At 53.1% G+C, this 27195-nt stretch overlaps 1 protein-coding gene across 9 annotated transcripts; it reads left to right on the top strand.

Moving 5' to 3' along the window:
* Positions 1–187: 187 nt before the first annotated feature.
* On the top strand, positions 188–27195 carry EXOC3 (exocyst complex component 3). 9 transcript variants are annotated; one of them, XM_069556132.1, is made up of 13 exons: positions 188–258; positions 1372–1574; positions 3987–4206; positions 13186–13867; positions 16908–17025; positions 17337–17462; positions 19849–19949; positions 21774–21884; positions 21973–22123; positions 23187–23309; positions 25258–25419; positions 25639–25766; positions 26108–27195. In XM_069556132.1, exons 2-13 carry the CDS (start codon positions 1431–1433, stop codon positions 26277–26279), a joined length of 2238 nt encoding a protein of 745 aa, XP_069412233.1. In that variant the 5' UTR covers positions 188–258; positions 1372–1430; the 3' UTR covers positions 26280–27195. The 9 variants fall into 9 exon arrangements, 6 of the variants coding, with proteins under 6 accessions (XP_069412233.1, XP_069412237.1, XP_069412235.1 ...); XM_069556136.1 differs by having other exon boundaries at positions 190–258; positions 17364–17462; XR_011249631.1 differs by having other exon boundaries at positions 203–258; positions 25170–25419.

Genomic DNA, 27195 nt, shown 5'->3' with positions numbered 1-27195 from the left:
GTGGTATGTGTCTGGGGTGTGTTTATGTGTCTGTCTATGTGTGTGTTTACGTGTGTGGGGGGTGTGTGTGCGCGCCGCAGCCCCGCTCTAGGTGCCGTGGCCCCATCTGCAGCCGGCCTTCACGGTCACTGAGCCCGCGCGGCCCGGGCCCCGCGTCCGAGCCGCCAGGCCCCGCCCTCCCAGTCCCGAGGCCGGAAGCGGAAGTGCCCGCCGAGCGCTCACTTCCGGGCGGCGGAGGCGGCAGGGGCGACCCGCGAGGTGAGGCTGCGCCGAGCTGTGGCAGCTGCGCGGCGGTGGCGGTCCCCACCCGCCGTCCCTTTCCCCGGCTCCGGCGGGTGCGGGCGCGGCCAGGCGGCGGTGCGGGCGGCCGGGGGGGGGGGGTCCCGGGGGCGTCTGAGTCCCGTCAAGAGGCTCGCGTCCTTGACGGGGCCGACTCCGCGTCAGGCCCGGAGGAGGGAGGCGTTGCGGACCTGAGCGCGCGGGCGGCGGCCGGGAGACCCGCGGCCGCCCCGGGCGCCCCGGCCCCGGCGCAGCCCAGGGCCCGGAAATGGGGCGAGGAGACACGGCGCCCCAGCCCAGGTCCGTGAGGGCGCCAGACGCACTCGGGTCCCGCCCCTCAGGGTCTGCGGGGACTTGAGTGTTGCTCCGACAGCGTTTGCGGAGGGAATGGGGAGCGTCCTGGAGATTGGTGCACTGAAAACATGCGTGGAAACGGGCGGCTAACGGCAGATGTCCGCTCTCTCCTTTGCCGGACGCTCCCGAGCTCCCCAGCTCGGATGTTGGTGGAGCCGGCACGAAGGCAGCAGTGCGTTGTCCTGAGGAGAGCGTCGTTTGCCCGCTCACCTGTTTACTAAGGCTGTTAAATAGTAAGATGTGGGATTTGAGACTCTACAGGTAGTGATTTTTGAGGGGAATCGTACGGTGGGTGCTGAAACTTTCGCGGGGATGGTGAGGTGTGTACTGGCCCTGTGCCTCCGCATCTTCCCCGGGGCTTCCTGGCACAGCCGCCCCTCCAGGGAGTTCAGAGCCGGTGTGAAGGCTCTGGAAATGGGAAAGGGGACCTGTCTGGGGGAGAGACGTGCCCTGGAGACTGCCGTCTGATGTGAGTAATCTGGCCTCCTCCATGTGCTAATATCTTGTGCCTGTAATTGCCCCTGCTCCACTGTAAGGTAAGATTGAATTCTGAAAGTGTGTATTTCTTATCGAGGAGCTCATAACCCTAGTTCTGGTTTCAGGGTTGCTGGGTTAATGGTCTCAGATGCTCTTCTTATAGCTCTGCTGTGGACAGCTGACTGTTGGTGGAGGGGGTAAGTTTTGTCACTTAACATTTCTACCTTTCTAACACATCCCCCCTCCCTGTTCCCCATCTAGCTGTGGACAGAGGATGCCTCTAGTATGACAGGTGCAGACATCCTCCCTGCTTTGTAACCATGAAGGAGACTGACCGGGAGGCTGTCGCAACAGCGGTCCAGAGGGTTGCTGGAATGCTGCAGCGCCCTGACCAGCTGGACAAAGTGGAGCAGTATCGCAGAAGAGAGGCCCGGAAGAAGGCCTCTGTGGAGGCCAGATTAAAGGTACGAGGTCAGAGTGGCCACCAGCACCTGCTGTACTCCCCAGCGGGACAGGGCCTTTTATCTTGAGTTTCAAGTTCATTTAACGAAGTTATAATTTTGCCAGATTGGACATTGTGAGGATGTGGAAGAAGGCAGACGTGAACATTACCTTGATTTAGCACATTTTTTCCAATAATGTATTGCCAGTTAGTAGATTGACAAAGTAGGCAGGGGGGTGTTGAAAACACCAAAGAAACAACCCATTTAAGCATCCAGAAGTGTCCATTTATCTTTTTAAAAAATACTAGCAGAATAACGGTTTTTCTTCTTTAGCAAATGCTCTTCCACCGAGTGTGTCCAGAGAGCATTTTGTTTGGGTCCTTCTAGCACACGCTATAGTATGCTGACTGTGTACCAGGTATTCTGTTGGCCTTCTGGGCAGGAAGGAAGAGAACACTACACATTTATTAGTGTGTGTGAAAATGAGACAAGAAAGAAGTCAATCTTTTATGATTTGGATTGGCTTTCAACATAATTCACATGGAGAAATTGGGTTTTATTAAAACAATGCATGCCTGGTATAGCTATAAAAACATTAAGACCATGGCCTGCTGACTGGCAGCACAACAGTCTTGAGGATTTAAGAGAGTGCATTTGAGGAAGGTTAATTCTCGCATGGACATGGAACAGCAGACTGATTCCAAACAGGAAAAGGAGTACGTCAAGGCTGTATAGTGTCACCCTGCTTATTTAACTTACATGCAGAGTACATCAGGCAGAATGTCAGACTGGATGAACACAAGCTGGAATCAAGATTGCCTGGAGAAATATCAATAACTTAAGATATGCAGATGACACCACCCTTATGGCAGAAAGTGAAGAACTAAAGAGCTTCTTGATGAAAGTGAAAAAGGAGAGTGACAAAGTTGGCTTAAAGCTCAACATTCAGAAAACTAAGATCATGGCATCCAGTCCCATCACTTCATGGCAAATAGATGGGGAAACAGTGGCTGACTTTATTTTTCTGGGCTCCAAAATCACTGCAGATGGTGACTGCAGCCATGAAATTAAAAGACGCTGACTCCTTGGAAGGAAAGTTATGACCAACCTAGACAGCATATTAAAAAGCAGAGACGTTACTTTGTCAACAAAGGTCATTCTAGTCAAGACTATGGTGTCATGTATGGTATGAGAGTTGGACTGTGAAGAAAGCTGAGTGCTGAAGAATTGATGCTTTTGAACTGTGGTGTTGGAGAAGACTCTTGCGAGTCCCTTGGACTGCAAGGAGATCCAACCAGTCCATTCTAAAGGAGACCAGTCCTGGGTGTTCATTGGAAGGACGGATGTTGAAGCCGAAACTCCATTCCTTTGGCCACCTGATGCGAAGAACTGACTCATTGGAAAAGACTCTGATGCTGGGAGGGATTGGGGGCAGGAGGAGAAGGGGACGACCGAGGATGAGATGGCTGGATGGCATCACCGACTCGATGGACATGGGTTTGGGTGAACTCTGGGAGTTGGTGATGGTCGGAGGCCTGGCGTGCTGCGGTTCATGGGGTCGCAAAGAGTTGGACATGACTGAGCGACTGAACTGAATTCTTGCACTGATACGGTAGTGAGGTTGCCTGTCCAGTTAAAACATTGGTGCCCAGGTTATGGCAAGTTTGATGAGACAGGATGTGGGTCATTCATTTGCAATAGCAAAGCAGCCAAAGACCTGTTGGACTAACTTGAAGCAGTTTTGTATCAATTTAAAAAATAGTTTAGACCTGCTGCATTTTTATCCAGAATTTTAATCTCTTCTGGAAACTCATGGATAAACTAACAGTTGTGTGGTCTGTTGAAATCATTAGTTATTTCTAAGTACTACTTACGACTTATAGGTGAACGGTATCCCTGACTTCCATCGTGCTGCCCTGTCGTTCCCTTCCTATTCCCACCCACCTGCTGCTGCTCCTTCATGCTCTCTCCCTCTGACTGACTGTGCGGCTCCCTGGGCGGCACTTCCACGGGCTCTCAGAGTGAGTCTGAACCTCAGATGGGCCAGCTCTGTGTCTGGGGCCCGCCATCCTGGGGCGGAGTCTGGTTCTGCCTGAGTGGCAGGAAAGCCTTCTCCACTTAAGTTAATGACGAGTCCTGCCTGTTTCTCCATTGAGATCAGGCCTGTTAGGAAGCTGAGGATGCCTGCGAGATGGTGTGCAGAGTCCTAGGCGACCATTTAAGGGGGGCCATGGGACCCAGGGCATTCCCACAGTGGAGTCCAGCATTTTCAGGCCAAGGGCTGCATGAGGAGTGTCGGGAGGTTTTCTCAACAAAGCTTAAAAGCATTACTGTTCTGTTCGCTGACTGTCCTCTGTTCCTGCAGCGCCTCTCTTCTGCTCTCTGAGCCTCCAGGTCCGGCCTGGCTCTGCTCACCCCCGGTGTCTTCCCTAGGCTGCAATCCAGTCACAGTTGGACGGCGTGCGTACGGGCCTGAGCCAGCTCCATAACGCGCTGAACGACGTCAAGGACATCCAGCAGTCCCTGGCGGATGTCAGCAAGGACTGGAGGCAGAGCATCAACACCATCGAGAGCCTCAAGGACGTGAAGGACGCGGTTGTGCGGCACAGCCAGCTCGCTGCCGCCGTGGAGAACCTGAAGAACATCTTCTCAGGTAGCCGCCGGCGGACGCGTGTCTTCGGCCTCCTTGTGTTGCAGGGGTTTTCAGCTGTCCTGGGCAGCGTGTTTTGTGGGCCCGCCCAGAGTGGGTGAGAGGTGTGGTTCCGCCTGCATGGTCAGGCTCTTGTTTCAATGCGGATGGGTGGTCTGCTGAGTGGATGAGGGCTGGTAGAGTGTGGTTCTGAGTCTGTGGGGGCCGAGGGACAGATGGAGAGCTGAACACGCGCGCACGGGGAGAGATGCGTGCTCTCCCTCCGCCACAGTGTGGCACGCAGGACCCTGCCAGCACGGGAGAGGTCCCTGAGCAGCAGCTCCCAGACAGGAGGCCTGTGCACAGGCCGGAGGGTGGGGGTGGGCACGCCCTGGAGACCCAGCCCCGATGGAGGTCGGGCCTGCAGGAGTCCTTGGGGCCGATCGGGTGGCGAGGGGTGGCGGAGGTAGGAGTGGCCCTTTCCGAGCCCTGCCCGGCACCTCGTGGGCGTGAAGGAGAGCACTCCGTAGCCCAGTCAGGCCCTGCCAGCCGTCACCAGGGCAGGGGCTCTGCTGTGTCCAGCCAGCCTCCTTGGGCTCTGCTCCCGGGAGCTCGTCCCTCCCCGAGTCCCCGCGTCCGAGTCCCCCTCCCCCCGCGCCTTTGTCGCAGCCATCAGCATCCCAGCCAGAAGCCTCGGGGTGGTCTGGCCCCTTCCCGCCCCTCCTGTGGCGTCTGGTCTCTGCGTGTTCGTGCTGCTTGGCGCCTGCATGTAACCTGGTGCGGTCCATCCCCTCCTCCCACTGCTGTGAACCCCGGCACGGGCGGCCTGTTCCTCTGGGCGCATGTGTCTGGTGGCAGTGTTGTTGAGTACTCGGCCGTCCCTCTGTGCATTCTCGCCGCCCTAGGCCTGACACCTAGGGCTCTGCTCTGCCCCGTGAGTGGCCCAGCACCGCCCGCTGTGCTGGCCCCCGGCAGCAGGCCCTCCTGGTGACCTTTGGCAGCCTGGAATCAGACCGGACCCCCTGCCAGGATCTTCTTCATGACGTTTAGAGCCTTCTTAGTTGATTTCCATCTTATAATTTCTTGTTGACTGTCATTTTCTTCTGGTTTTATAAAATGAACACCAGAAGACTAAAAAGTTACGTTTTCATCTACATGGCACTTGGATCCACATAACCCAAGTGACCAAAAAAACTACCAGTTCATCCATAGAGGTTGAAAATAATGTTCTTCTTTTGATGAAAAGCGAGGCTGTGATGTAGACATGGCTTTTGTTAGGAGCGTGTTTTTACTGAGAGAATGTTGTGCTTGCTTGTCTTCCGTCAGACTTTTATCATTGCCTGTAATTCTGTAGTGTTATGAACAAAGCCTGTTTGTTCTTCTTTTCCACTCTTAAAAACTATAAAATATGCACAATATAAAATCTGTCATCTTGGTCATTTTTAAGTGCACAGTTCTGTAGTATGAGATACTTGCATATCGTTGTGAAGGCATCGTCACAGTCCATCTCAGGGACTGTCTTCACGTTGAAAACTGGAACTCTGCACAGAGCTGTGTGTGAAATATGTCTCAGTAAAACTGAAAGAAAACGCCTGAAGGTCTGCAGCCGTTAATGATACTCCCCCATGGTCCCTCCGCCAAGCCCTTGCTGGTTATTTAGACTTCCTGTTTCTTAGTGGTTTGGGCTTTGTGTCTCTCAGGACGTGCGCTTCATCCGGTTGCTCAGCTGGGTTGCGTTCGCTCACAGTGCTCCCTCCTAACGCTTTTTCCCGTGGAGTTGGCAGTAGTGCCCTCGCCTTAACGGTTGCGTCTCCGAGCCGTCTCTCCCCCTCAGTTCATCTGGGTAGGGTTTGTCAGTTGTTAATCTTTGCAAAGAACCACCTTTGCTTTTCTTGATTTTTCTGTTTTGTGTTTCAAGTGTCTGTTTATCTCTGCTCTAGTCTTATTTCATTTCTTTTGACAGGTTTAGGTTTAGCTTTCTTTCCTTTCAGTTCACTTCAGTTGCCCAGTCGTGTCCGACTCTTCGCAACCCCATGGACTGCAGCGCTCCAGGCCTCCCTGTCCATCACCAGCTCCTGGAGTTTACTCAGACTCATGTCCATGCAGTCAGTGATGCCATCCAGCCATCTCATCCTCTGTTCTCTTGTCCTCCTGTCTTCAGTCTTTTCCAGCATCAGGGTCTTTTCCAGTGAGTTAGTTCTTTGCATGAGGTGGCCAAAGTATTGGAGTTTCAGCTTTAGCATCAGTCCTTCCAATGTATATTCAGGACTGATTTCCTTTTGGTTTAACTGGTTTGGTCTCCTTGCAGTCCAAGGGATTCTCGAGAGTCTTCTCCAAAACCACAGTTCAGAAGCATCAGTTCTTCGGTGCTCAGCTTTGTTTATGGTCTAACTGTCACATCCACACATGACCACTGGGAAAACCATAGCCTTGACTAGATGGACCTTTGCAAAGTAATGTCTCTGCTTTTTAATATGCTCTCTGGGTCGGTCATAGCGTTTCTTCCAAGGAGCAAGTGTCTTTTTAATTTCATGGCTATAGTCACCATCTGCAGTGATTTTGGAGCCCAAGAAAATAAGGTCTGTCACTGTTTTCATTGTTTCCCCATCTATTTCCCATGAAGTGATGGGACCAGATGCCAAGATCTCTGTTTTTTGAATGTTGAGTTTTAAGCCAACTTTTTCACTCTCCTCTTTCACTTTCATCAAGAGGGTCTTTAGTTCTTCTTTGCTTTCTGCTATAAGTGTGGTGTCATCTGCATATCTGAGGTTATTGATATTTCTCCTGGCAATCTTGATTCCAGCTTGTGCTTCTTCCAGTCCAGCGTTTCTCATGATGTACTCTGCATAGAAGTTAAATAAGCAGGGTGACAATATACAGCCTTGACGCACTCCTTTCCCGATTTGGAACCAGTCTGTTGTTCCATGTCCAGTTCTAACTGTTGCTTCGGGACCTGCATACAGATTTCTCAGGAGGCAGGTCAGGTGGTCTGGTATTCCCATCTCTTTTGGAATTTTCCACCGTTTGTTGTGATCCACACAGTCAAAGGCTTTGGCGTAGTCAATAAAGCAGAAGTAAATGTTTTTCTAGAACTCTCTTGCATTTTCAGTGATCCAGGGGACGTTGGCAATTTGATCTCTGGTTCCTCTGCCTTTTCTAAATCCAGCTTGAACATCTGGAAGTTCTCGGTTCACATACTGTTGAGGTGTGGCTTAGAGAATTTTGAGCATTACTTGGCTAGTGTGTGAGGTGAGTGCAATTGCGTGGTAGTTTGAACATTCTTTGGCATTGCTTTTCTTTGGGATTGGGAGAATATTAAAAAAAAAAACTAAGTATAGTTGACTTACAGTGTTGTGTTAGTTTCTGGTATGCAGCGAAGTGGTTTAGTTACACACATGTATGTCTGTATATTCTGTTCTTTTCCATATTCTTTTCCATTATAGGTGAGGGTTTACCTTATTCTTTTTCTGGTTCCTTAGGTTGTGAAGTTAGGTTGTTGATATGAAATCTTTCTTCCTTTTTAATGTAAGTGTTTATAGCTGTAATTTGCCAATATAGCTGTAATTTCCATCTTCCAGGCCCAGGTATTGAACCAGTGTCTCTTACATTTAACCTGCATTGGCAGGTGGGTTCTGTACCACTATTGTGTTTGCATAAAGACTGCAAAATTTTTTGTTGTAATTCTGTGAAAAATGGCCAGGTAATTTGATAGGGATTGCACTGACTCTGTACACTGCTCTCGGTAGTATAGTCGTTTTCACAATATTGATTCTTCCTATCCAAGAACATGGTGTATCTCTACATCTGTGTCGTCTTTGATGTCTTTCCTCACTGTCTTAACAGTTTCCTGTGTATAGAGTGTTTGTCTCCTTATTGCCATTCTTGTTCAGTTGCTAAGTGGTGTCCGACTCTTTCCACACCTGGATTGGAGCGTGCCAGCTTCCCTGTCCTTCACTATCTCTGGAGTTTGCTCAAACGTATGTCCATTGAGTCAGTGATGCTATACAGTCATCTCCTCTGTCACCCCCTTCTCCTCCTGCCCTCAGTTTTTCCTAGAATCAGGGTCTTTTCCAATGAGTTGGCTCTTCCTATCAGGTGGCCAAAGTATTGGAGCTTTAGCATCAATCCTGCCAGTGAATAGTCTGAGTTGGTTTCCTTTATTTTATTTTATTTTTTATTTTTACTATATTTTACTTTACAATAACTGTATTGGTTTTGCCATACATTGACATGAATCTGCCACAGGTGTACATGAGTTCCCAATCCTGAACCCCCCTCCTACCTCCCACTCCATATCATCTCTCTGGATCATCCCCATGTGATTTCCTTTAGAATTGACTGGTTCAATCTCCTTGCAGTCCACCCACCGGGACTAGTCACTCAGTCTTGTTCAACTTTTTGTGACCTCCCTGGACTGTAGCCCACCAGGCTCCTCTGTCCATGGAATTTCCCAGCCAAGAATACTGGAATGGGTTGCCATTTCCTCCTCCAGAGGATCTTCCTGGCCCAGGGATCGAACCTGGGTCTCTTGCATTGCAGTTTCTTTACTATCTGAGCCAGCAGGAAAGCCCCCCTGCACTCCAGGGGGCGCTCAAGAGTCTTTTCCAGTATAGTTCGAAAGCCTCAGCTCTCTGGCATCAGCCTTCTTTATGGGCCCAGCCCTCACATCCATACACATGACTTCTGGAAAACCACAGCTTTGACTAGACGGACCTTTGTTGGCAAAGTGATGTCTCTGCTTTTTAATACGCTGTTTAGGTTTGTCATAGCTTTTCTTCCAAGGAGCAAGTGTCTTTTAATTTCGTGGCTGCAGTCACCATCTGCCTTGATTTTGGAGCCCAGAAAAATAAAAAATTTGTCACTGTTTGCACTGTTTCCCCATCTATTTGCCATGAAGTGATGGGACCAGGTGCTATGAACTTAGTCTTTTGAATGTTGCGTTTTAAGCCAGCTTTTTCTCTCTCCTCTTTCACTTTCATCAAGAGGCCTCTCAGTTCCTTTTCACTTTCTACAATAAGGCTGGTGTCATCTGCATATCTGAGGTTATTGGTATTTCTCCTGGCAATCTTGATTCCAGCTTGTGCTTCATCCAGCCCGACATTAGGCATGATGGACTCTGCATAGAAGTTAAATAAGCAGGGTGACAATATGCAGCCTCGATGTGCTCCTTTCCCAATTTTGAACTAGACTGATTGATGTTCCATGTCTGGTTCTAGCTATTGCTTCGTGACCTGCACACTGGTTTCTCAGGAGACAGGTAAGGAGTTCTGGTATTTCCGTTTCTTGAAGGATTTTCCACAGTTTGTTGTGCTCCACAGTCAAAGGCTTTGGCATAGAGAAGAAGTAGATGTTCTTTTGGAATTCTCTTGCTTTCTCTGTGATCCAACAAATGTTGGCAATTTGATCTCTGGTTCCTCTGCCTTTTCTAAATCCAGCTTGAACATCTGGAAGTTCCTGGTTTACGTACTACTGAAGCCTAGCTTGAAGGATTTTGAGCATTATTTTACTAGCATGTGAAATGAGTGCAATTATTTGGTATTTTGAACATTCTTTGGCATTGCCCTTTAGAATTGGAATGAAAATTGGCCTTTTCCAGTCCTGTGGCCACTGCTGAGTTTTCCACAGTTGCTGGCATATGGAGGACAGCACTTGCACGGCATCACCTCTCAGGATTTTCAGCAGCTCAGCTGGAGTCCCGTCCCCTCCACTAGCATTGTTTGTAGTGATGCTTTCTAAGGCCCACTTGACTTCCATTCCAGGATGTCTGGCTCTAGGCGAGTGACCACACCATCGTTGTTATCCAGGTCACTGAGACCTTTTTTGTACAGTTCTTTGTATTCTTGCCACCTCTTCTTAATCCAGTTTGCTTCTGCAGGTGCTTGCTGTTTCTGCCTTTGTCGTACCCATCTTTGCATGAAGTGTTCCCTTGGTATCTCCAGTTTTTGTGAAGAGATCACTAAATCCCATTCTGTTGTTTTCTTCTGTTTTTTTTGCATTGTTCACTTAAGGCTTTCTCCTGTCTCCTGGCTCTGCTTGGGAACTCTGCACTCCGTTGCGTGTATCTTTCCTCTTCTCCTTTGCCTTTCTCTTCTCTTCTCACCTCAGCTGTTTGTAAGGCCTCCTCAGACAACCACTTTGCCTTGTTGCAGTTCTTTTTCTTGTCTCCTTGGATAGATTTATTCGTATGTGTTTTGTTCTTGGGATAAAATGATAAATGAGATTGTTTCCTTAATAATTCTAGAGATTTCTGTTCCTTAATTTCGTACCCTGCGACTTTACCGGATTCGGTGGTCAGCTCTAGTCGATGGCGTCTGCGGGGCTTGCTGCGAACATGATAGCGTCGTGTCGTCTGCAGACTGTGACGGCTTTACGCCTTCTCTTCCGACTTGGACTCTTTTTATCTCTTTTTCTTCTCTGATTGCCCTGGCTAGGACTTTGAAAATTGGGTTGAATAATAGTGGTGAGAGTGGGCACCCTTGTCTCGTTCCTAGAGGAAATGTTTTCGGGTTTTCCACCTTTGAGAATGTTGGTTGCCGTGGGTTTGTTGTATGTGGCCTTTACTATGTTGAGGTAGGTTCCCTCTTTGCCCGCCTTCTGGGGAGTTTTTATCTTAAATGGGTTTTGAATGTTATCAGAACCTTTTTCTGCATCTATTGAGAGGATCATACGAATTTCATTCTTTAATTTGTTAATATGGTGCATGACATTAATTGATTTGCATATATGAAGAATCTTTGCATCCCGGAGATAACTCCAACTTGGTCATAGTGAATGATGCTTCTAATGCATTGTGGGATTCTGTTTGCTAGTATTTTGTTGAGGATTTTTGCGTCTATGTTTATAAGTGATATTGGTCTGTAATTTTTTTTGTTAAACTTTGATTTTGGTGTCAGGGTGATGATGGCTTCATAGAATGAATATGAAAGTGTTCCTCCCTCTGCAATTATTTGAAAGGGTTTGAGAAGGATGAGTATTAGCTCTTCTCTAAATGTTTGGTAGAATTTGCCTGAGAGGCTGTCTGGCTCTGGACTTCTGTTTGCTGAAAGATTTTTAATTATAGTTTCAATTTCATCACTTATGACTGGTCTGTTATATTGTTTGCTTCTTCTTGGCTCAGTGTTAGAAGGTTACACCTTTCTAAGAATTTGTTCACTTCTAGATTTTGCATTTTATTGACGTATAGTTGGTGACAGTAGTCTCATGATCTTTGTATTTCGGCAGCGTCAGTTGTATTAATCATTTCTCCATTTTCATTTCTAATTCTTTTATTTGAATCCTCTCCCTTTTTTCCTTGATGAGCCTGGCTAAAGGTTTATCAATTTTGTTTGTCTTCTCAAAGAATTAGCTTTTAGTTTCATTGAGTTTTGCTATTATTTTCTTCATTTCATTTACTTCTTTGATTTTTATAATTTCTTTTCTCTAGTAACTTTGGGTTTTGTTTATTCTTTCTCCAGTTGCTTTAGGTGTGAGGTTAGGTTGTTTTTTTAAGACTTTTCTTGACTCCTGAGATAGGGCTGAATTTCTACAAACTTCCTCTTAGAACTGCTCTTGCCGCATCCCTTAGGTTTGGGTGGCTGTGTTTTTGTCCTTATCTGTTTCTGTGTGTTTTTTAATTTCCTCAGTGATTTCTCAGTTACTTAGTAACATGTTGTTTGGCCACCATGTGTTCATGTTGTTTGCAGTTTTTTCTGTGATTTATTTCTAATCTATAACCTTCTGGTCAGAAAAGATACTTGGTACTATTTCAGTTTTCTTAAATTCACCAGGGCTTGGTTCGTGACCCACTAGGTGGCACTAGTGGTAAAGAACCCGCCTACCAGTGCAGACTCGCCCCCTGGTCGGGAAGCTCCCCTGGAGGAGGGTATGGCAGCCCGCTCCAGTGTTCTTGCCTGGAGAATCTCGTGGACGGAGGACCTGGTGGGCTACAGGCCATAGGGTCACAGAGAGTGGGCGTGGATGCGGGGACTTCACCGGCACGTGTGACCTGTCCTGGAGAGCGTCCTGTGTGCCTGTGAGAGGAGAGCGTATTCTGTGCTCAGGTGGAATGTCCTGTAAATGTGGAATGTTTTCAGATAATAAAAGAGGAAAATGTGACACAGAGACGTGAAGTGGAGCAGATGATGTTGGGAAAGTGGTGCCAGTACGCTTGCTTGATGCAGGATCACTGCAGACCTCCAGCTGGTGGACACGCGGCCCCCGGGAGGCAAGTGTGCCCGCCGCCCGCCGCCTCGGCTCCCGCGTGTGCCCTCGGGTCGGCCCAGCGGAGAAACACAAGCCCTGGAGGCTCTGTCCTCTCATCTCTAGTTTTTTTCCTTTTTAGCCTCATGACTGATAATTTTCTTCGTCCTATCTTCAAGTTTGCTGATTCATTCTTCTGCTCACTCAAGTCTGTTTTGAGAGCCTGAAGTGGATTTCTCGTTCATCTTCCCTTCTGCCCACATCTGCCTGCGGTCCTTTGAGCGTGTTGCAGAGCTCGTCTTAGGGCCCTTGTCTGGTCCACTGTCTAGTCCTCAGGGATGGCTTGTTGTTTTTTTTTTTTTGACTCCCTCTTCTCTCCTCCGTCTTTGTTTGCCTTGTGCTGTTGTTGAGCAGTGGGCATTTGACTCTAATTAGCGCGTAGCTCTGGAAGGCAGATGCCCCTCTTTGCCAGGGTGTGCTGATTTTATTCATTATTCTTGCTGTTTTGACTGGCTTAGGCTAGCTCTCTTTTGAGGACCAGGCTGGCGTGTAAACTTAAAGTCTTCTCAGGTCTTTCTGAGCCTGTGCCTCTCCTGGTCATTTGCAGTCAGTTCCTACCTTTGTACTGTGCTGACAGCTGAAACACTGCTCATGCCTTTCCCTGGAAGGTGGGAGCCTCCACAGTGTGGCCCCTCACCCGAGTCCTCTGCGTGTGATGGTTGTCCAGTGGGGGCGGGTTCCTGGCTGCCCTTGCCTGCCGCCGTCCCGGCACCCCATGCTGTCCCGCGTTGGCGTTTCATGGTGCCGTCTTTGCCTTCCCCCCAGTGCCCGAGATCGTGAGGGAGACGCAGGACCTCATCGAGCACGGGGAGCTGCTGCAGGCCCACCGGAAGCTGATGGACCTGGAGTGCTCCCGGGACGGGCTGATGTACGAGCAGTACCGCATGGACAGCGGGAACACGCGTGACATGGCCCTCATCCACAGCTACTTCGGGAGCACGCAGGGGCTGTCTGACGAGTTGGCCAAGCAGCTGTGGATGGTGCTGCAGAGGTCACTGGTCACCGTGCGCCGCGACCCCACCTTGCTCGTCTCTGTCGTCAGGATCATCGAGAGGGAAGAGAAGATTGACCGGCGCACACTTGACCGGAAAAGGCAGACGGGCTTCGTGCCTCCCGGGAGACCCAAGAACTGGAAGGAGAAGATGTTCACCATCCTGGACAGAACAGTTACCACCAGGATCGAGGGCACGCAGGCGGACACCAGGGAGTCGGACAGGATGTGGCTCGTGCGCCACCTGGAGATCATACGGAAGTACGTGCTGGACGACCTCACCGTTGCCAAGAACCTGCTGGCGCAGTGCTTCCCGCCGCACTACGAGATCTTCCGGAGCCTGCTGCGCACCTACCACCAGGCCCTGAGCGCGCGCATGCAGGACCTTGCGGCAGAGGACCTGGAAGCAAATGAGATCGTCAGCCTGCTGACCTGGGTTTTGAACACTTACACCAGGTAACTCCCCCTTCACACCCAGCGTCTCCTGTTCTGTAGGCTGCTGGCAGTCTGCACAGCTGCTGGGTCCTTGACCAAGGGCAGGCACCTGGCACCCACAGGCGTTGCCTCTGGCGGACATGTCTCCTTCCTGGGCTGCCTGTGACCCGGGGTTGGGTTGTGCAAAGGCTCCTGTGCTTGAGGGGCTCCTGTGCCTGGACAGTGGTGAGCAGCTCAGCATTGCGTGTGCCCCGCGGTGACCCCAGGAGCAGGAGGTGTTGGCCGTCTAACCCAGCGTGGCTGCTGAAGGGGCCCCAGTCGCTCTCGTGGGCTTCCGACAACCCGAGTCTCATTTCTTCTCCCCTACGTGCGCAGAGGATCAGCCATCCTTTTCCTCTTCGGCCTTGAGGTTTTGTCACTCCGTCAAGGGGCCATGACCTTTGTGCCAGCATTATTTTGAGGTTGGACTTGAAGAACAAGGCGGTGGTGGGGTGTTCTCAAACTCTTTAAGGTTAGCTAGTGAGAGGGACGGAAAAGGCAGTGGCACCCGCTCCAGCACCCTTGCCTGGAAACTCCCATGGATGGAGGAGCCTGGTGGGCCACGGTCCATGGGGTCGCTGAGTCGGACATGACTGAGCGACTTCACTTTCCCTTTTCACTTTCATGCATTATAGAAGGAAATGGCAACCCACTCCAGTGCTCTTGCCTAGAGAATCCCAGGGACGGGGGAGGCTGTGGGGTCGCACAGAGTCGGACACGACTGAAGCGACTTAGCAGCAGCAGTGAAAGGGAGGCACAGTTTACCCTCGCCTGTCTTGTCACTGTAGAAATTGAATCTCTTGTTTTAGTAGTAAGGTTTGGGGATGTTTTTAAAGTATTTTTTTAATTGATAAATTTTAATTTTATTAAAATTTATTTCCTTTAAATTAAATTCTAATTGCTTTTATTCATTTTCTTGTTTGACTGTGCTGGGTCTTCGCTGTGTGTGAGCTTTCTCCAGGTGCAGAGGGTGGGGGCCCCTTTGAGTTCTGGCGCGCAGGCTTCTCACCGTGGCGGCTCCTGCGGTTGTGGAGCACGGAGTCTAGGGGTGCGGGCTTCAGCAGCTGTGGCGTGCAGACTTCCCAGACCAGGGGTTGAACCAGTGTCCCGTGCGTTGCGCGGGAGATTCTTAGCCACCATGGAGGCCTGGTTTGGGGATTCTTTGCTTTGTGTTTTGCTTGTTGTTTGGTAGCTGCTTATAGTAAAGAGCGTGTACGTGTGTGCATTTCAGTGCAAGAAAGTGTGAAGAGATAGAAAACGTCCGTTGGTTGTGGCTGACGCACTTGTAGTGTCTGGGTGGGACTGGGGCCTCGGAGCTCCCTGTGTGCCGGCCGCCCGCCACAGCCATCCCCAGCGCGCAGGCCCCGTGGGTCAAGGCCTCTCACCGTCCCCTTCGCTCTGAGGCCTGGGGGGACTGTGCCTAGCGTCAGTCGGCCAGCCGGTGGGGAGCAGGACTTGAGTCTGGGGTCCGGGCCCCCGCCGTGCTCGAGCCACCAAGCTGTGGCGTGTGCACTGTGTGGCCGGCGTGGTCCAGGCGTTGTTGTTTCTCACGCACCACGCGGTGAGCACCGTCCTGTCGGTGGCGGTTCTTTGACAGCCTCCTATCGCTCATCGTGTTCTGTTGTGTTGGACTTTCTCAGGGGAAACGTTGGGCTGTTTCCACACTGGAAACATGTTCATGCAGAATTAAGGTTCTTGGGGCAGAAATAGTCTAGACTGTAGATGGTCTTTGGGTGTTTGCAGAGTGTCATGAGGTACTCCTTCACGCAGGAAGACCTGGAGTTCCTTACGGGTGTTGGATGCTGTTCATGCCTAGGGCTGTCATTCTGGACCCATGCTTAAGGAGTCATCGGAACAGTCAGCCCTGGCCTTCTGGGAACCCAGCCTTGTACCTCGCTTTCATGTTTTTTTGTGAAAGCTCTTTCCCAGCACTCGGTCCACACTCTGGCCTCCTGGGCCCCCCGGGCCGGGTGCAGGCATCAGGGTTAGCACCTGCACCTCGTGTCTAAACCCAGGGCTCATTTCCCAGCTCCCGGGCCTCCTGCCTGCTGGGCCCTGCGCGTCCCCAGGCTGCCACGGAGGGCACCCAGACCTCCCCTCCAGCCTCCAGGCAGATGGGGCGGCGGGAGGGGGCTGCCTCGCTGCAGACCTGGAGCTGAGTGAGCCCCAGCCCAGGAGCAGCCCTGCCGAGGGGTTCCCGCCTCCCTGGTGGTCAGTCTGTCTCATCCTCCCGCCTCCCTGGTGGTCTGTCTGTCTGTCTCATCCTCCCGCCTCCCTGGTGGTCTGTCTGTCTGTCTCATCCTCCCGCCTCCCTGGTGGTCAGTCCGTCTGTCTGTCTCATCCTCCCGCCTCCCTGGTGGTCAGTCTGTCTGTCTCATCCTCCCGCCTCCCTGGTGGTCTGTCTGTCTGTCTCATCCTCCCGCCTCCCTGGTGGTCTGTCTGTCTCATCCTCCCGCCTCCCTGGTGGTCAGTCTGTCTCATCCTCCCGCCTCCCTGGTGGTCTGTCTGTCTGTCTCATCCTCCCGCCTCCCTGGTGGTCTGTCTGTCTGTCTCATCCTCCCGCCTCCCTGGGGGTCAGTCCATCTGTCTGTCTCATCCTCCCGCCTCCCTGGGGGTCAGTCCGTCTGTCTGTCTCATCCTCCCGCCTCCCTGGTGGTCTGTCTGTCTGTCTCATCCTCCCGCCTCCCTGGTGGTCTGTCTGTCTGTCTCATCCTCCCGCCTCCCTGGTGGTCTGTCTGTCTGTCTCATCCTCCCGCCTCCCTGGTGGTCTGTCTGTCTCATCCTCCCGCCTCCCTGGTGGTCAGTCTGTCTCATCCTCCCGCCTCCCTGGTGGTCTGTCTGTCTGTCTCATCCTCCCGCCTCCCTGGGGGTCAGTCCGTCTGTCTGTCTCATCCTCCCGCCTCCCTGGGGGTCAGTCCGTCTGTCTGTCTCGTCCTCCCGCCTCCCTGGGGGTCAGTCCGTCTGTCTGTCTCTGCCGCCTGCTGGGTGGTCAGTCTGTCTGTCTTGCCCCACTTTGCCGCAGCGCGGAGATGATGGGGAACGCGGAGCTGGCCCCCGAGGTGGACGTGGCTCTCCTGGAGCCTTTGCTCTCTGCAGACGTGGTCTCTGCGCTGCTCGACACCTACATGTCCACACTGACCGTGAGTCACGGCTGGTCCCACATGGGGCTGGGGCGGAGGGAGGGTGGCCCCTTCTGGACTGGTCGGAGCCTGCTCCGTTGGAGGATGGACCTACCTGTCCCCTGGGCTGAGACCAGCTGCCTGGACGCGCAGGGGGCCTGCCCGCCTCCAGCGCTGAGCTGGGAGCAGGAGGGGCGGGCGGGCGGGCAGGGCAGGGCACCTCCCGAGCCCTCAGGGCCCAGGGAGAGGGGCGGTGGGCAGGCTGCTCTGAAGCTGCTCCCCCGAGATGGGGCGTCGACTCCATGGCCAGCCCTGTCCTCCCTGCGGCTCAGTCCAACATCATTGCCTGGCTGCGGAAGGCCCTGGAGACCGACAGGAAGGACTGGATGAAGGAGACAGAGCCCGAGGCCGACCAGGACGGCTACTATCAGACGACGCTGCCCGCCATCGTGTTCCAGGTGCGGGGCCAAGGGGCCAGGGGGCCTCACACACACCCACACCCCACACACACACACCCCACACCACCTCCAGCCCCCTGTAGGGCGTCTAAGGGCCTCACACACACACACACACACACACACCACACACACACACCCCGCCCCCGCATGGGGGCTTCTAGGGGTCTCTCGCATACACAAACCACACCACTCCCCAACCCCATGGGGCTTCTAGGGGCCTCTCACACACAGACACACACACACACTACCCCCGCCCCCCGCGGGGGCTTCGCACATACACAGCTGCATGCTGGCCTCAGGGAGAGCCTTTTTCTCTCCAGAGCTGGGGAGCCAGGGGTCAGGCTCACCAAGTAGTTTTGCCCTTGGTCACAAAACCTTACGTCTTCTGTGTTCCTAGTGGTTTTTTATTTCAAACTAGAAGCTATTGGGTTGGCCAAAAAGTGCTTCAATTTTTAAATAAAAGACACATTTTTCATTTTCACCAAGAACTTTATTAATCGACATATTCACTGTTCCACTACCTTCTGCCATATATCCAGGCAACTTCATAATCCCATCTTCCCAAAAGTTTTTACCTTTTTGAGCAAAGAGCTGTTCCAGTTCCTTTTATAGTCTTCCAGAGAACTGAAATTGTTTCCAGTAAAAGAGTTTTATACAGACGAAATAAATGGCAGTCTGAAGGTGCATTGTCTGGTGAGCACAGCAGATGAATCAGAACTTCCCATCTAGGCTGTAACTCTTTTTGCCTGATCATCAGAGAAACATGCAGGTTTATGTCATGCTGGTGGAAGACTGCATTTTCTGTTGACTAATTCCAGACACTTTTCATCGAGTGTTGCTTTCAGTTGGTGTAATTGGGAGCAGTACTTGTTGGAATTGTTTGGTGTCCCGAAGGAGCTCATAGTAGAAGACTCCCTTCCAGTCCCACCATATACACAACATTGCCTTCTTCGGATGAAGACCAGCCTTTGATATGGTTGGTGGTGGTCCATTTCGCTCGCCACGGGATCTCATCTGTTGTGTTATTGTATAGGATCCACTTTTCACCATCTGTCACAGTTTGTTTTAACAATGAAACGTTTCTGTTATGTAGTATGTGGATATATAGTCAAGAAGGTTTTTTTCAGTTAAATTACATGGCACCCAAACATTGACGTGTTGAACATAACCAGGGGCAAATGATTTTCGGCGCTTGATTTGGATATTTTGAGTATGTTGGCTGGCTCCCATGTGGTGGAACATTGACTGTTCACAGTTAATGTCTTGATATGACTGCTGTTAACTTCAGCCAGTCTGCCCCCCCGTGGAGCGAGGACTCTCCAGCACGAAACTTCGCAGACCACTTCCCGTTCCATCAGTCACAGCACCTTTGCCATGCATCTGCATAAGTCTTTCTGCCGTTCAGTTGTGGTTTTACTTCTTTTGAAGTAGTAAAACATAATATGCCAAAAAATTACTTTTCTCTTAAATTTTCACTGTTAAAATGGCTTCACAAAAATTCATCGATTTTTAAAAAAGGAAGAAGCGCGCGCTGATGTGAAGCTGTCTGGATGCAGCCTAACAGGATTGCTTGAGTGAAATTAAAGGCAGGCAAGTGCTCCTAGAGCCGTCTTACGGAAAAGCAGACAGTGGCTGTGGCCGGCCCAGCAGTTGAGCTGTCTGTCTGGCGCTTACTTCCCGAGGTGACTGGCCAGGGCGACTCTCCGTGATGTACTTTGGCGGAGTCCTGTGGGTCTAGGGTGATCATGCGCTCTTATGGTCAGTCTGGACTTTGACACCTGCTGTGTCTCGAGTGTGCTTGCCTGCCGCCTCCTGGCCTGTCCAGTCTCCTTTCAGAAGTTGCTGGCCTTGTTGACACACGCTCCTGCTGAAACACGGAGCTGGGCCCTGCATGGCCTTGTTGGTCCCGGGCGCGTTAGGCCCACCCTCTCCTTATTTGGAGACTGATGTCCTGTGATGACGGGGGGCAGGCTCTGCCTTCCGGTCCTTCCCCACCTGTCCTCATCTGGCGCCCCCATTCCAGGGTATATTCTCCCAGCTTCAGGGTGTACTCTCCCAGTTCTTCCTAAGGAACCCACGTGCCAGGACCAGTCCCCGTGTGACCTCAGCTACCCTGGCCCCCATCTCCTGTGAGAGTGTGTGTTTCCCCTGGGGGAGGCCAGCTTGTCTATAGGTGATCAGGAAATGGTTCACTGGGGTTTTTTTTTTCAACCTGCTTAGAAAGTTTTGTGTGTTTGTTGGATTAACTTTGTTATTTTTCAAGTGGCTTCGTTTTTTTCTCTGAATTTCGATTGTCCTAACTACCAGTTAACTTCTTGGGGACTGATATGGGAAACTTGTATCCTCGTGCCTTTATATCAAAGTTCATAAGTTCTTCAATTTTTAGATGTTCGAGCAGAACCTTCAAGTTGCTGCTCAGATAAGTGAAGATTTGAAAACAAAGGTACTAGTTTTGTGTCTTCAGCAAATGAATTCTTTCTTAAGTAGGTACGTATTCTTACCATTGTGCTAATTATAAAGTGTATTTTTTTTTTCTTTTAATGAAAAGCTAAACTGTGTTGATCTTAGTCTGGCTAGTATTAAAAAGAATTTAAGGCTGCACTCATCATAGTCAGCTTCTTCTGCTATTTAGAACTCACACCCTGTCTTACTATCTGCCTTTTTTGTGGGTGCACCCCCTGGGGTCCCGGTGGGGGGGTGCTGAGCGTGTGGAGGGGGGCTGGAGGTCCTGCCAGGGTGGAGCGGGGGTCTCCTCCAGACTGCCTTCCTGGTGTCTGATTTCCTGGGGGGCTGCCCTCAGAAGGAAGGAAGGTGCTCAAAGACCAGTACCTCATAGGGATGCCTGCACCTCTGAACTGTTCCTGAGGGAGATTTTCAGACACAGACAGAAGCAGCGTGACACAACGGCTGCTCCGCCCACTGTCCAGCTCCAGAGCTGTCCGTTTAAAGCCACCCTGGGCCTCACCTGGTTCTCTCCCCTCATTGTGCTGAAGCACACTTGACTCGGAGGAAGATGTGGGCCCTGGAGGGCGGACCCCACTGCAGCTGCAGGTGCACAGAGCACCTCCCAAGTGGCCGTCCTGCCCGTAGTCCCGAGTCCGCAGCTTCAGCCAGCCTCAGCTCCCGTTGTGCAGCGGGCATGGCGACTGAAAAAAAATGCACGTGGCTGTGAACCTGTGCAGTTCAAACCCACGTTGTTCAGGGGTCAGCCGTGCTTGACTGCGGATGCCAGACCCTGTGGCATGGCTCACCTGCTTGCCTGCCCTGACCTCAGTGCTATTCACTCGCACACAATAGCCATGAGTGGCCGCTGGCCGCCCGCTGCACCGCGCTGCGTTTGGGGTCCCCACTGGTGTTGGACCTGCTTGCTCACAGGTGTATATCCAGGCTGGGTCAGTGGACGGCCTGCCCCCTGGGCCCCTGGCCCGTAGAGACCACACGCCCTCCTGTCCGCTCCCAGGGCCCTCCCACCAGGCCTCAGGCTGCTGTCTGCCCCGGGCCACTGACTCCAAAGGCTGAGGCCCCTCTGTGTCTCCTCACTGCTGGGCCGGAACGCAGCAGGCCCATGTCCTCCGCACTCCTGCCCTGGTGGCTCAGGTGCCGACAGCCCGGCCCTGCACGCGTCCCCGTCGGCCTCCACCCGCAAGAGTTGTGCCCTGAGTTGGGCGTCTTGTTGGGATTCTTCTGTGAAGCTGACACTCTCCTCGTCAGCCTCAGCTGTGTGGTTAACTGAGCCGTGCTTTGGGCAGAACCATGGAGTTAAGCTTAATTACTCCCCTTTAGTCGCCTTTTCCATTTGCTCCTTCCTGAAGAGCCTCTGGAAGCATCACAGATATGCACATGTGCTGTGGTCTTCTGCTACTGTGTCTGTCTGAGAATCTCCAGAAAACGTTCAGAAGTGAAGTGTGCCACCATCTCAGTTTCTGCTCCTGACATCTTACAGTCTGATATATTTTTAGTTTGACTTCTTTGGGGAAAGTTTCAGAAAAGGATGTTTTATCTAACATTTGATCATATTCCCAACACTACTGTATGAGTTTCTAGGCGAGTTACATGTCAGATAAAATAATACTTTCCCAGTTACAAACGTTGCAGGATATTTGTATAATCAGAATATGGAGCCATATTTCAAGGCCTGATACGAAATTTGGAATAATCTGTTTTAATTGATGAGCTCCTGTTGGCATAGGTCGCCCCCCCCCCAGCCCCGCAGTCTTTCAGTCTGAGCCCCCACTGAGGTGCCAGGGGTGGGCCTGTCTGCTGGGCGTCGTGCCGGCCGTGCCGGGCCGTGCTGACCGCCCGGTTCCGCAGGTACAAGGAGGAGGCGCAGCTGTACAGGGATGAGCATCTGCGGGACCGGCAGCACCCGCACTGCTATGTGCAGTACATGGTGGCCGTCGTCAACAACTGCCAGACCTTCAAGTGAGCCGCGGGCGCGGGCGGGTGGGCGGGCGCGTGCGGGCGGTGGCGGCGGGCGGGCGCCTCACGGCACCCTGTCTGTCTCCTGCAGAGAGTCCATAGTCAGCTTAAAAAGGAAGTATCTGAAGCACGAGGCGGAAGAAGGCGTGTCTCTGAGCCAGCCGAGCATGGATGGGGTTTTGGATGCCATTGCCAAAGAGGGCTGCGGCAGCCTGCTGGAGGAAGTCTTCCTGGACCTAGAGGTGGGCGCCCTCTCCCCCGCCCTGCGCTGGGCCCTCCCGACACGGTGTCGCATAGACACGCTTCCAGGAAGTGTCCCATCGGTTTCGGGGTGGGAGCTGGTGGTGGTCACTGGCAAGTACTGGACTGAGCTGAGCACGGCACATAGGAGTGAGGCCCAGGCAGGTCACCTGAGAGGCGTGGAGTGTGACGAGCACATGAGTTTACATGGAAATGGCTCGTGTTATACGGGGACGGCAGGAACGAGGATGTACTGGAAAGCAGAGTCATGATGCCTTGGGTCCTGCAGGGAGGAGCTCCTGGGGTTATGGGCGGGATGTTTCATGATGTTTCTCTCAAAAATGGTTAGAAAACAAATGAACTGTTTAAAAGACAACATAATAGAGAGACAGACAAAGGACATGAGGAACATTCCACAGGAAAGGGAGTGACCTACGTCCTGAGTAGGAGACAGGACGCCCAGTCTTGCCGACCTTCTAAGGAAAGTAGATTAAGACGATGTTTGTGCTGCTTACCGGGATGGCATGGATTAAGAACATTTCTACCGCACAGTGATAGGGCTTGAGGAAAAAAAAGGCTCTTGTATTCTTTGTAGCACTGTGAACGGGTGTGGTTTGGGGAGCAGTTGGTGTAAGTGTTGGAGGCAGCAGTCATGAGGGTTGTAATTTGCTACCTTTTGACTGAGCAGTTCTGGTTTGGGGATTTCACCTGCAGAAACATACAGATTCAAAAAAAAAAAAAAGAAACATACAGATTTACCGCAGCCTTCTTTGTAATTGAAAAATGAGGCATTTTAAATGTCCGTCAGAGTTGAGCACATGAGTTGCAGAGCACACGCACAGTGAATAGATGGAGTCAGCTCAGGTGAAACATTCACACACACGCGCCTCCTTCGGGTGTAGGGTAAGTCTCGTGTGGGTCGTGTGTGTGTGTACAGTTTCTGCACGAGTGTGGCGGTCGTGATCACAGCCTCAGGCAGGCGTGCGAAGGTGGACTCCCGGCTCCCCTTCCCCTCTCCCCGTGATGGGCCAGCGCGAGGGTGTGTCCTGTGGTTTCTGCTTCCAGCAACATCTCAATGAGCTGATGACAAAGAAGTGGCTGTTAGGGTCGAACGCTGTAGACATCATCTGTGTCACTGTGGAAGACTATTTCAATGATTTTGCCAAAATTAAGAAGCCGTATAGAAAGGTAAGAAAGAGCAAGGGGCCCTGTGTGGTCTCAGTCCCCATGCATCTCCTGTAGAATCTGGTGTCATTAGCTCTCAGGGTGAGAACTTAGGGGTGTTTTATGCCCCAAGCAAGTTGGAGACACTGGTGTCTCAAGGCGGAGGCAACGGGGCGTCCACCGTGTTGCCCAGGGCCACACCGCATGGCTGCAGGCCCAGAGCCCCGTGGCAGTGGGCCCGAGCGAGGGTGGGGCACCGGCCACGGCTCTGACGAGAGGCCGGGAGCACGTTTGTGCTCTGGGCCTGGCGGGCAGCGATCAGCACAGGGCTCACCGGTCCCTCCGGCCCCGTGAGACTCCCCCGTCCCCATTCAGGGGTCAGGCAGCCGCTGGGGTAGCTCAGGGATAATCTTCAGGGCCTGGGGTGGTTTTTGCCGTTGTTGCTTTAAAATCAGGGTTTCTGTTTCTGCCTTGCGGAAGCACGAGTGCTTCGATACAGGGAGCTCAGGCCCAGACACTCAGAGGCGGTCTCCAGGCCCCCTCAGGGCCCCGTGGAGATGCTCGTCGCGTCTGTGAACAGCGTCACCCTGCGGTTTCCTGTCTGGTCCTCGTGTCTTCGTATGTTCTCGTCTTGCTGCCCTGGCTGGGACCCCTAGGAAGGGGCATCTTTGCCCCTTGAAAGTTTAAATTCTGAAAGTTTTGAATTTGAAAGTTTAAATTCCAAGTCTGCCATCAGAGTAATGCAGGGAGTATCTGGTGTTTTGGTTTTTTGTGTTTATTTAGGCTGCCCTGGGTCCTCACTGTGACTCAAGGGCTCTAGAATGTGCAGACTCAGTAGTTGCCTGTGTTTAGCTGCAACATGTGGGATCTTAGTTCCCCAACCAGGAATCTAACCCAGGGCCCCTGCGCTGGGCGCGAGGAGTCTTAACCACTGGACCTCGAGAGGAGTCCGTACCCTGATGGTCCTGTCTCAGTGTCGGGAGCTTCTGGTGGTTAGAGGTGGGACCATTTCGTTCAGTTTGGGATTTCCTGTTGCTTGTAGAGTATTTGGTTCCACCTTTTGTTTTTTTGAACCTTCTGTGCTTTGATCTGACGGTGACGTGTAACATGCTCAGCCTGGGCTTGTGGCTCACCCTCTCCTGTGGGATCGTCTGCTCTGCAGAGAGCCTGGCCTCACCCGGGTCCCTGAGGGGCTGGGCACGGTCTTACTTTGTCTTGTTTGGGGCCCTTGGGGTCCCCCTCGCGTCGGTGTGGGGCAGGGGCTTCCCGGCGTCCCTGGTAGAAGGGGCTTCTCATCTCTCGGGGCCCTGATGCTGTGTCATGTCAGCACTTTTGTGCTCACATGTCCACAGGTGACTTGCCTGAGGTCTTTGTGTCACTGAGGGTGGGCTCCGCAGAGAACCACAGCCTTCTCCAAAATGCTCCCAGAGTCGTACTGTCTGCAGAGACCGGTGTTGAGGAGCCCTCTGAGCAGGGGTGTGAGGTGGGAGGGGCAGAGCAGGGGCCTGGCCAGAGCCCAGTCCTCCCATCAGCTCCACACTCCCCCTGAGCTGAGATGCTCAGAGGTGTGTGCAGGCCCGGCAGGGCAAGGAGACCAGCCCCAGTGCCCCTGGGCGCCCTGCGAGCCCATGAAGGGGTCTCAGTCTGGCAGGCCCAGCTGCCGCCCACCGCCTTGCCCCCGCAGGAAGCACTCGGCAGCAGGTTTGTGCCCAGAACATGTCGGGCGAGGCTGCAGGCAGGTGCCCCCGCGGGTGCTTTATTCTAGGACAGGCCTGAGCCGCAGGGCGCCCAGCGGCGCCAGCTTCTGGCTTCGGCCCGTGGCTGCTGCGCCTGCCCTTTTCCCAGACGTGAAACAAGGTGAGCTTGCTGCCCTGCTAAATTCAGGTTCGTAAGAAAGCCTCAGAAGAGCTCAGTCTGTAGACACTGAAATCGTGTCACTGAGACGGGAAGGCTGACCGCGCCCCGTCCACAGCGGATGATCGCCGAGGCGCACCGGCGTGCGGTGCAGGAGTACCTGCGGGCCGTCATGCAGAAGCGCATCTCCTTCCGCGGCGCCGAGGAGCGCAAGGACGGCGCCGAGCGCATGGTGCGCGAGGCCGAGCAGCTGCGCTTCCTCTTCCGCAAGCTGGCTTCCGTGAGTGCTCCGCCTCTTCCTGCTGGGACCGGCCTGGCCGGGGGGCGGGGGGCGGGGGCCTGGTGCTTAGTGTCCCCGTCCGTCAGAGGGCTCAGGCTGCCCCGCTACCCCTTCCTGAGCCCTCTCTGGGGAGCAAGTCCTGAGGGGTTGCCGTGAAAGAGGCGGGTGCTGGGCGGAGCCCCGGGCACACGCGCCGCTCAGCACCCTGCCGTCCCGCAGGGCTTTGGCGAGGAGATGGACAGCTACTGTGACACCATCGTCGCTGTCGCGGAGGTCATCAAGCTTACGGACCCCTCTCTGCTCTACCTGGAGGTCTCGACTCTGGTCAGCAAGTACCCGGACATCAGGTGCCAGCAGAGTCTCTCCTGAAGTCGCTGGGGAGGGCGAGGGTCCCAGGCGTTCGTTAGGTGGGAGCCCCCGCGGTGGGGGGAGTGCAGCGGCTCTGGGCCTCTGTGAGGACCCTGAGGCCTGCAGATGGCAATGTGGGCAGTGTGTGCTTCAGAGACGATAGTGAGGCGCTCGAGTCACCGTGCTGGGCGTCCCTGGGCGTGGTGTGCCAGGGGAAGGTAGCCAAGCAGGCAGGTTTCTGGATCTCATCCTGTGCTGTCTCCAGGCCCTCCTCTGTGCTAGCGGGGGAGGGAGGTAGGGGCTCCCCTGCGGCTGCACCCTGACGCCCCCTCGCCCCCAGGGACGACCACATCGGGGCACTGCTGGCCATGCGGGGGGACGCCAGCCGGGACATGAAGCAGACCATCATCGAGACGTTGGAGCAGGGCCCGGCCCAGGCCAGCCCCGACTACGTGCCCATCTTCAAGGATATCGTGGTTCCCAGCCTCAACGTGGCCAAGCTCCTCAAGTAGCCGGTGTGACCCTGGCCTCAGACTGCCGCGCGTCAGAAAGCACTCCCCTCCCCACCCCCAACCCTGTGTGCACACTTCCAAACTGTTACTGGACAAAAACGCTGAACTGCTATCAGGGACTGACAGCTTCCTGCCACCACCTCACCGGTGATGACCTTGCAGACCTGCCCAGAAGCCACTTTCGGGTTTCAGATGCCTGAGGTCAAGGTCAGGCCTCCCCCCGGAAGCAGACCAGCCAGCAGGCATGCGGTGGGTGTGGTAGGTGAGCCCGCAGGCAGGTGGGCGATGCCGGGAGCGCCCGCGAGTTACTCCCTCACGCCCAGCGGATCACAGGCCTGCACCTGAAGGGACAGGGAGCCCTGGGGAAAGTCTCAACTCTAACGCCGCCCTGCTGGACACAGCTCTTGGCCCGCACTCCGAGGGGGTTGCGGGATGGCTCTGGCGATCGCCCCCGCTCTTCCTGGCAGACAGTGTGTGGGTGCTGGGCGGCTCTGAGGGCCCCGTCCTTCCTCACCCATCTAGAACTAGAGCGCATGCCATGCTGTTTCCTCCTCACGAGAGGCAGAAAATTCACATGGAGGGCTCTCTGCTCAGAGGAGTTACACACAACCTTGGAGATGGGAGAAGCAGTTCCCACAGCGGATCCTGGTGGGAGGACTCTCTCTCTGGAGGATTCACAGCTGAGATGGAGACGTGAGAGGCGGTTCTCACAGATGACTCTGGCACAGGAGAGGCATGGCTGTCTCCCAGGCTTCCTGCCAGCTGCTGTCCACTAGCACGTCAGTCCAGTCCAGCTCCTTCTTGACCAGACTGAGAGTCTAGGATTAAGTCGTTTCTGAATTAGTAAAGTTGAGTGTTAGCAGTCATTAGTTGTTGCTCCTCATGATAATGAAAATACGTTTGTTTTTCCACTTAA

The sequence above is a fragment of the Ovis canadensis genome, chromosome 16, assembly GCF_042477335.2.
Source record: "Ovis canadensis isolate MfBH-ARS-UI-01 breed Bighorn chromosome 16, ARS-UI_OviCan_v2, whole genome shotgun sequence".
Classification (NCBI taxonomy): Eukaryota; Metazoa; Chordata; class Mammalia; order Artiodactyla; family Bovidae; genus Ovis; species Ovis canadensis.
The sequence above is the reverse complement of the archived record's forward strand: the minus strand, read 5'-3'. Positions and strand labels throughout refer to the sequence as shown.

Bases quoted from the DNA above. Each gene is read 5' to 3' on its own strand.
- EXOC3 (XM_069556132.1), top strand. From the start codon at position 1,431: ATGAAGGAGACTGACCGGGAGGCTGTCGCAACAGCGGTCCAGAGGGTT. The intron at 17,463-19,848 runs GTGCGGGGCCAA...TTCAATTTTTAG, and splicing joins TGCCCGCCATCGTGTTCCAG to ATGTTCGAGCAGAACCTTCA. The intron at 25,420-25,638 runs GTGAGTGCTCCG...GCCGTCCCGCAG, and splicing joins TCTTCCGCAAGCTGGCTTCC to GGCTTTGGCGAGGAGATGGA.